The following is a 9,360-nucleotide window of genomic DNA, read 5'->3' as shown; positions in this document are numbered from 1 at the left end:
TGTTATTTTATTTTATTTTTTAGGTATTTTATGGGAAAACCTTAAAAAAGGCAATTACGATTATTTTCACATAAGAAAAAACTTTTTATTAAGGGTTTAGGTTATTCTATTTTGTTGTATTTTATTCTCATAGTCAACCTTTTCTTACATATAAAAATCGGTTACAAATGAATAAGAAATTCGTTTATAAATGGAACAATTCAAACTATGATAATTGCCCTCTCTTGGTTGTATCTCCCACCCCTCCACCTTCACAAACACATTTTCAATCTCAATTCTCAAAATCAACTCACACCATTTAAATCCAATGCCAAATGTCCCACCTTTTTGATTCCAAATACTTCCAAATTCCAGTCGACTTCAATCTCGGGATGAATTTCATCAACCCCACGTGTAATTGCTGTTTTTCATTCCGCTGTTAGAGCGAGAGTGCAAGTAATAAGAGGGAGGGAGTGAGAGAGAGTTAGAGAGAGAAAGAGAGAGGAGATGGTCATCTTGCATAGCTTTCAGCCATGGATATCCCCAAGAATTCAAAATATCTCAAGGATTTCTCGTCCCAAGAGGTCAGGCATTATTAATTCTAATCCGTAAACTCGATTGCTTCTCATAACTTCATAACAGACAATCGACTTCATGTAGTAGTTAATTTCTGCCACTCATTATAATCTGGGCTTGTATCAATTGTAATCACAAATCCACAAGCGTGCCTGTCATGATCAAACTTGCTTTATTTGGGTGTCTTTGTATTGTGATTCGTCTGTGTGAAGTTTCGTGGATTCACGCATTTTTACAAGCAACTGGTGTGCAATAAAAAGCTAGAATTACATCCCTTCTGTAAATGTCTTATTTTCCCTTTTCTTCTAGACATCATCAGACGTATACGATACCACTATTCTACACTTTCTTGATTAGTTTCTTCTCATACTCATCAATAAGCAATCAAAGTACATGTACTCTACTCATCAATAATCAATCAAATTAGATGTACTCTAATTTTAGTTACGACAGCTTACATTTAATTGCAAATTCTAGCAGCCACAGTATTCTAGAGGTTTGATGACAAAATTAACCTTCATTTATATAAACAATACCCAATAAAGGAAGTGGGTTTTTCTTTAATGATGTATAAATGGATGCTTTATAAGCTTTTAATCCAAGTCTCAACTATGAAGAAATTGGAGAATTAGTTTTTGCGAGTGGAAATATTGAGCACTGTGGAATGTTAGTGCAGTTTTTCAACTCAACTTTCATTGAAGTTTTCATTGTTCAATGTGGGGCCCATTATCGTTCATCATATTGCCACTTAGTAGTTATATCATTTCATTTCTTCCTATTACAACTTTGTACTTTGAAAAAAGTGAAAGTACATTTCTTGAACAGGGTAGTACTTTTTAAAGTACAATATCTTCATAAGAAGAAAATGAATAGAAAGATCCCTGTTGAAAGTACATTATCATTTTTTATTTTTTATTTTTTGCATTTAGCTCTTTGGTATATTTGATACAATGATTTCAGAGAATCAAGTCAAGATTCATGTTGCTGGATTCATTCTTCAGCTTTACATGTAAATGGCATGTTTAAGAATCATCAAGGTGAGTTTAAAGCAACTTATATTATATCATAAGAACTTCTTAATAACATTAGCAATGTACTTTCATATAGTTTTTTATTATATCATCTTTCTTTCTTTCAGAAAATCTACTTTGAAAAATCGACTCATTTATAATAGGAAGATATAATTAATTAATTACTATTTCTTGCATTTATAGCCCAACAGTAAAAAGTAAAAAGTTACTTATGATGATCTTATACATGTTATCTTTTTCATTTGTTAGGAAAGCGAAAGGTCAATTCAATAAAAGCATCACATAAGACAGGTGTCTCAATGAACATGTATGTCACGAAAAATATTGACTCACAGCTCTTGAAGGTGAAATTACCAGATTACCCTCAGGTGAGCATAATGGCAATCCATAATGCAAGGTCCATGTTTCAATGATCAACTTTATGTATCACCAACAAGAAAAACTCACTTTATTATAAATACAAATGGTTATAGAAAAATAATAATAAAAAGATTCATGACATTTAAATAGAAATTAGGAAAATCAAGTTGCAAATATTGATAAAGTGACAAATTTCAACAGATGAATTAATCATGCAGGTGGATCGAAAAAGGATGATGATAGCTGCATTAGCATCTTGCTTAGTTGTCAAACTGATACAACAAGATCATGGGAAAACAGTGATTGCTTCTGTAAAAGATCTACTTTCAAGGGTAATTCAGTCATTTGGCACTACAAGTTTGCCTTTTGCATGCATATCTAATTCTTTGGATAAACCAACACCTCTGCAATTGGATGTATCTTTGCCTTCATTTCATGACATCAAATGGGGATTTTCACGCATCATGTACTTATTCAACATACAACTTGAGAGAAATGTTTCCACGTAAGTTTAACAAATTACAGAAAAGTCCTTGTACTTCCACCATATTACTGATTTAGCCACTTAACTATTGTCAATAGTGATTAAAAAACCATTACACTTCTTTTTATCCTTCTTACTAAAAAACCATTTTCCCTATGTACTTTCACCATTTTATCAATTTAGACAGTGAACTGTGTTTTATGATTGTTAAAGTATTTGTTTAGTGACTAAATTACCCTTGGATTTAGCCACTTAACTATTTTTATTTGTAGGTTTTTGATTGTGCTACTTTTAGCTTGCTTTTCGTTTGTTCTTATTGGTGGAACACTCTTCTATAAGTACAGGTACTTGTTATATAGTATTTTAGTCAAAGACTTTTATTAAATTATTGTTTTATTATATTTAGTTATTTGATTATATTAATATCAGACTTTCATTATAATGCAGGCGTAATACACAGTCATTTGAAGATTGTCTTTGGGAAGCTTGGGCATGTTTGTGTTCTTCATCAACACATCTGAAAGTGAGATTTCATTTTAATAATTCTCTATTTTATTTTTTCTGAAATAAAACAAACTATTTATAGCTTTTTGTGAAATGATATTTAATAAATCTGTTTTTTTTTTATGCAGCAAAGAACTAGGGTTGAACGTGTTATTGGTTTTGTTCTTGCTATATGGGGCATTTTGTTTTATTCTCGCCTCTTGGGAACAATGACAGAGCAATTCAGGGTACTTTCTTGAATCATATGCGCAAAAGACGAAAATACCCTTGTCCTCATTAAAATTAGTTCTCCAATCCTGTCAAGTGCAAATAGGACTAGGACTTATCTCAATGGGACAAAAGTTGCAATTTTTTGTCACACCCGAAAAGTTGGGACATGACATGTGTGAAAAAGACGAAAATGCCCTTCCAATCCTTATCATTAAAAGTGATCCTGGAAAACTTCTCCAGTCCAACTGTGATCAATGTTAATGTGACAATAATTGAAACTTTTGTCCCCCACAAAAAAGGTTGGACATTACATGACCTTCTCATATGTGAAAAAAGACGAAAATGCCCTTCCAATCCTCATCATTAAAGGTGATCCTGGAAAACTTCTCCAGTCCAACTGTGATCAATGTTAATGTGACAATAATTGAAACTTTTGTCCCCCACAAAAAAGGTTGGACATTACATGACTTTCTCATATGTGAAAAAAGACGAAAATGCCCTTCCAATCCTCATCATTAAAGGTGATCCTGGAAAACTTCTCCACTCCAACTGTGATCAATGTTAATGTGACAATAATTAAAACTTTTGTCCCCCACAAAAAAGGTTGGACATTATCACATTACATGACCTTCTCATATGTGAAAAAAGACGAAAATGCCCCTGTAATTTTTCATCATTGAAAAAAGTGTAGAAAGGTTAAAATGATATGTGTATTTGTACAGCATAACATGCAAAAGCTTAGAGAAGGAGCACAAATGCAAGTTCTAGAGACTGATCATATAATAATTTGTGGAGTTAATAGTCATTTGAGCTTCATATTGAAGCAATTAAACAAATATCATGAGTTTTCTGTGCGATTAGGTACAGCTACAGCTAGGTAATAATGTCTTAAAAAAATATTTAAAATTTTATATATATATGACTACATGTAAGTGAATTACATCTTTTTAAAAAAAAATGTATAAATAGGAGGCAAAGAATTCTTCTTTTGTCTGATATCCCAAGGAAGCAAATGGACAAAATTGCTGATAGTATTGCAAAAGATCTTCATCATATTGATGTCCTTACAAAAAGGTATTTATGTTAAATCAAGGGTATAATATTAGCAATACATACTTTCCTTTTTTTTTTTTAAATAAAGAAATAAATTTTCTTCCATTTTTGGTTTCTTTCTTGTTGTGCAGTTGTAGTCTAAGTTTAACAAAATCATTCCAAAGGGCTGCAGCCAATAAGGCACGTGCTATAATAATATTGCCAACTAAGGGTGATAGGTAAGATTCTTTTTAAGGGTAAATCGGTAAATGTAAGAAATAGCAAAACATACTTTCATTGATTTGTTTATTAAAACATCTTAGTTTCGTTTCTTCCTATTATGACATTGTACTTTGAAAAATCTACTCAGTTATAGTGATTTCATCTAGGGGTAATTTCAAAAAAGACCTTATGTTTTGTGTTTTTTCCAGATTAGACCTCAAGTTTATTTTTTTCCTGAAAAAGACCTTTTATTTTTTTCATTTTTTCCGAAAAGCCCTCAACTTTGTATTTTTTTTTTTTTTTTCTGAAAAAAACCTAAATGTTTCCAAATAAACCCTCAACCTTTTTAGTTTTTCTCGTAAAAACCCTCACATAACAATTTTTTTGGAAAAAAATAACTAAAAGGTCCAAATAGGGAAAAATGAAAAAAAATACAAGGTCTTTTTCGGGCAAAAAATAACTTTGAGGTTTAATCCGGAAAAAAACACAAAATATAAGGGTTTTTTTTATAGATTAACCCAAAAAAAAATTGTAAAATGTGAGGGTTTATTTGGAAGCCTCTAGAAGGTTGAGGGCTTTTTCAGAAAAAAACAAAAGGTCTTTTCAGTCTTTTATTTTTTTGAGGTTTAATCCAGAAAAACACAAAGTATAAGGTCTTGTTTGATATAAATTATGTAAAAATTTCAATTTATAATGCCACTATTAAGAAAAATAGTGAAACTACAATGTTTAAGTAGATACATTTTTCAATGTATAATGTCAAATAAGAAAAAAAGTTGAAATTTCAATGCTATAAATATAATCCACAAATAAATAAAAGTAAATTTGGTATTTTTGATTTGTTTTTGGAGTTGTTAGGTATGGAATAGATACAGATGCATTTTTATCAGTTCTTGCTCTTCAACCTATTTCAGACATGGAATCTGTTCCTGCAATTGTTGAGGTTAAATTTTATTCTTTATTTTTTTTTTTTAAGTGTATAACCAAAATATTTTTATAATTTGTTTTTAGGTTTCAAGCCCAAATACATGTGAGCTTTTGAAGTCAATCTCAGGGTTGAAAGTAGAACCTGTGGAAAATGTAACATCCAAGTTATTTGTTCAATGCTCTCGACAAAAAGGGCTTGTAAAGATCTATAGACATTTGCTAAATTACCAAAGTACCCTCCATTTTCTTTTTATCACTGTTGAAATAGCTAAATCAATAGTAAGCTAATCTAATTCATTTGTTTTTCAGAAAACGTATTCAATCTTTCCAGTTTTCCTCATCTAGCAGGATTAAAATATGGTCAACTAAGAATTGGATTTCAAGAAGTTAGTTTTTCTTTTTCTTTTTCCTTTAAAATGTATTTAAAACTTGTTATATATTGTTAATTTCTTTTTCAGGCTGTTGTTTGTGGTCTTTATAAAAAAGGAAAGATAAATTTCCATCCAATGGACAATGAAGTTGTAGATGAAGATGACAAAGTATGAACATATATATAATATAATAAATCTATAAGTGATTATAATATAATATAAGTTAACTTGTGATTACATTTTTAGGTATTATTCATTGCACCTATAACTGGGAAGAACAAAACACCAATTTCATATTTTAGTTCAATAAAAGAAGAAGACGAAATTGACCCTCATAAACTTGAAGTTATAAAAAAGATTGGTGAAGAAGCTCCACATAATGCACTTCAAATGGCAAAGTCACGTTTGGATAAAATTGTAAAACGTCCAGCAAAACCAGGTTCTAAGGTATATTTTTTTTTTCATCCAATAATACTTTTTTAATTTCATTTAACATTTTTTTTTAAATGATAAATGTAGGCATCAGATTGGAGTGTGGGACCCAAAGAATGCATATTATTACTTGGATGGAGATCAGATGTTGTTGATATGATTCAAGAATATGATAATTACTTAGGTCCTGGAAGCGTTGTTGTAAGTTAAAAATTTTTACTTGAACAGAACGGAATGGAATTGCTCATTCCATTGCTGGAATGGAATTACAGTTTTAATTTTCGTGTAGGAAATTCTTTCAGATGTGCCAATTTCAGATAGAGAAAAAACATACAAATATTCAGGTCAACACAAGATAAAACATGTTAAAGTCATCCACAGGGTAATTTTAATTTCTCAAAACTTTCATATTTTCTTCTTCTTCTTTTTGATCTCAATTCGGGTCTTTGTGGGCCCCACATTCAGCTCAATATTTTCCTTTTTTTTTTTAATAAAAAATAATTGGCTAAACAGATTGGGAACCCAAGGGATTATGATACTTTAAAGGAAACAATTGAACACACTCAAAAGTCTCTTAAGAAAGGAGAAGATGTTCCGTTTTCTGTAGTTGTTATATCTGATAGAGAGTGGTTGCTTGAAGGTATTAAATTTTTATTTTATTTTGAGCTTTTGATTCTTTTCTTATTAAGTTAAAAGTATAAATCTCTAATAAACAAATAAATAAATGAAATGAAAGTATTTATTGCATTTAACATTTTTCTTTAATTCTGTAGATCCATCAGGGGCAGATAAACAGTCTGCATATTCTCTACTTCTTGCTGAAAGTATTTGTCTGAAGCTTGGTGTTAAGGTGCGTTTTTTTTTTTTTTTTTTTTTTTTTTTTTTTGTTGAAAGTATTTATGCAACAGTGTTTTTACCTTAAAAAATATTGTTTTTTTTTTGGTCATAACATGAAACATAGTTGACTGGTTTGCTTAAAAAATCAACTTTGCTGCATAAATTGACTTTTTTGGTAATTTAACTTTGACTTTGACCTCTTCTTAACTATAGGTTCAAAATCTGGTTGCAGAAATTGTTGACTCAAAACTAGGGAAACAGGTATAAATTGTTTTACATAATACATATCATTTCAATTAGGATTTAATGATAAGAAAAAAGGTGAAATAAGTTTATTTATTGCATTTATCCCTTTTTATGTTGAAAATTAATGTTATCACTATTTAGATTACAAGAATCAAGCCATCATTGACTTACATAGCAGCTGAAGAAATAATGAGCCTTGTCACAGCTCAAGGTTATATATATATAAAAACTCTTTTTTTTTTAATGTATAAAACTTTTTTCTTTTCTTATAATTTTAACTTTATATCTGTTATGAATATTAGTGGCCGAAAACAGTGAATTGAATGCAGTTTGGAAAGACATCTTGGATGCTGATGGAGATGAAATTTATGTGAAAGTAGTAACACTTATCCTTTCTGGTTTCAAATTTGAAAAAAAAAATAATAATAATAATAAAATAAAATCTTGTTTTTGTAAATCAGTTTTTGTTATTTTTTATTCAGGACATAGGTTTGTACATGAAAGGGGATGAACATTTGTCTTTTTCTGAGCTTTCTGAAAGAGCAAGATTGAGGAGAGAAGTAGCCATTGGTTATGTCAAAAACAACAAGAAGGTGAAACTGAAACATACACATACACATACACTTCTTTTATTACTATATATAACTCTTTTCATTTTTTATTTACTTACTTAATATAGAAACAACTAATTAAAAAGGTCTTTTACATTATCTTTATCTTCCTATTTTAGGTTATAAACCCTGTTCCCAAATCAGAGCCTCTTCCTCTTGAACTCACGGATTCTCTGATTGTTATATCAGAGCTTGAAGGCGAACAACCGGTTCTCTTGTAAATCTTGACTTCTTCTCCAAGAAATACTTCCATAAAATCAAGCATCAAAGACAATTTTAACAACAAATTATAATTGTTGTTAAGAAAAAAAAGCAAAAATGATTCACGTACAAATTGATTTTGAGTTTGATACATTTGCGGAAAAGTATGGTGTAAAGTGCAATTATTGGAACTTTTGAGTGTAAAAAGGAGGGAAAAAAAAACATTAGAAAATGAGAAATGAAAGTGGTCATTTTTGTTGTAGCAAATGAGAGAAATAGCAATGTACTTTTGTTTACTTATATATTATAGTATTCTTCTTTTACTTATTTTTATTATAGTATTTCACTTTCTGTTTATCTATGATGGTGTTGTACTTTGAGAATTTACGATATCGTAGCATTGTACTTTTAATATTTTTATGGTTTTATTTTGTGCAATGTGTAATATTTCTTATAAAAGATGAAAGAGTGTCTAATTCATAATAAATGTTTGTATCTTTAAATTGTACATGGGTGTCTTCAATGATGAAAAAGAGTCTGCATAAAGCATGATTATTTTGCATTTATTTGAATGGGAAATGAGTGAGATGAGTCCAAACACATAACAAATGCACATGGCTATAATAAGCCCATATGTGATGCATATGCCATGGTTCACATGTCCCCTACCTAAAGAGTGTTTGGAACCCTTTTTGTTGTTGTTGTTTGCTTTGTGTTAGGATACAAAGATACTTGATGTTATAAACAACTTAAAGAACATGATGATTGGTGAATAGATTTCTAAGAGGGCGTTTGGGATTGCTTATTTAAAACAACTTATGCTTTTTAATAAAAATGTTTATTGGTTTACCTAGTATTAAAACAAAGTTTAAAGAAAATGTTTGGTTTAGGCTATCCGATACCAAAATGTTACAAGTTAATAAGTTACTTTTTAGTGTTTATCAAATTGTGCTTATACGTGTAATTAGGAAATAACTTATCAAACACTCTTTATTTAAGTCAATAAATACTTATGAAATCATTATATCTAAATCTTCAAACGCTTAAAACTCCTTATTATCGGTATCAAACTGCAGTCTACTCTAATAAATAAAAACCATTTTTACCACTTGTCATTCTCTTATTCATTATGTCACATGTCATTTTTTTATAATTTTAGATTAAATTATATCAATGTATCATTTTGTAATTTTTTTTAATATTTTATTAAATTAAATATAATATTCAAATGTAATAAATATAATAATAAATAAATATCAAATTTATTAGTGCAACTTTCCTTATAATTTTTAAATTTCTAAATTAAATCCAATTATTTTAATTGTTTATTTATTTAT

At 29.4% G+C, this 9,360-nt stretch overlaps 1 protein-coding gene across 2 annotated transcripts; it reads left to right on the top strand.

Moving 5' to 3' along the window:
- Positions 1 to 213: 213 nt before the first annotated feature.
- Positions 214 to 8,382, top strand: LOC145048908 (ion channel POLLUX-like protein, putative (DUF1012)). Of its 2 annotated transcripts, XM_078997557.1 has the most exons (24): positions 214 to 563; positions 1,516 to 1,592; positions 1,836 to 1,954; positions 2,165 to 2,451; positions 2,703 to 2,774; positions 2,878 to 2,953; positions 3,063 to 3,161; positions 3,867 to 4,021; positions 4,114 to 4,218; positions 4,329 to 4,415; positions 5,257 to 5,341; positions 5,410 to 5,557; positions 5,635 to 5,711; positions 5,784 to 5,864; positions 5,943 to 6,143; positions 6,216 to 6,329; positions 6,418 to 6,510; positions 6,642 to 6,768; positions 6,902 to 6,978; positions 7,179 to 7,226; positions 7,353 to 7,422; positions 7,514 to 7,587; positions 7,694 to 7,804; positions 7,942 to 8,382. In XM_078997557.1, the coding sequence occupies exons 1-24, from the start codon at positions 487 to 489 to the stop codon at positions 8,041 to 8,043; spliced, it is 2,562 nt and encodes an 853-aa protein (XP_078853683.1). In that variant the 5' UTR covers positions 214 to 486; the 3' UTR covers positions 8,044 to 8,382. The 2 variants fall into 2 exon arrangements, with proteins under 2 accessions (XP_078853683.1, XP_078853684.1); XM_078997558.1 differs by lacking the exons at positions 214 to 563; positions 1,516 to 1,592 and having other exon boundaries at positions 1,834 to 1,954; positions 2,148 to 2,451.
- Positions 8,383 to 9,360: the final 978 nt, after the last annotated feature.

The sequence above is a fragment of the Lactuca saligna genome, chromosome 5 (assembly GCF_052625555.1).
Source record: "Lactuca saligna cultivar CGN05327 chromosome 5, ASM5262555v1, whole genome shotgun sequence".
In the NCBI taxonomy this organism is placed as follows: Eukaryota; Viridiplantae; Streptophyta; class Magnoliopsida; order Asterales; family Asteraceae; genus Lactuca; species Lactuca saligna.
This window is presented reverse-complemented; position numbering and strand designations above follow the sequence as displayed.

Bases quoted from the DNA above. Each gene is read 5' to 3' on its own strand.
- LOC145048908 (XM_078997557.1), top strand. From the start codon at position 487: ATGGTCATCTTGCATAGCTTTCAGCCATGGATATCCCCAAGAATTCAA. The intron at 564-1,515 runs GTCAGGCATTAT...CAATGATTTCAG, and splicing joins AGGATTTCTCGTCCCAAGAG to AGAATCAAGTCAAGATTCAT. The intron at 4,219-4,328 runs GTATTTATGTTA...CTTGTTGTGCAG, and splicing joins ATTGATGTCCTTACAAAAAG to TTGTAGTCTAAGTTTAACAA.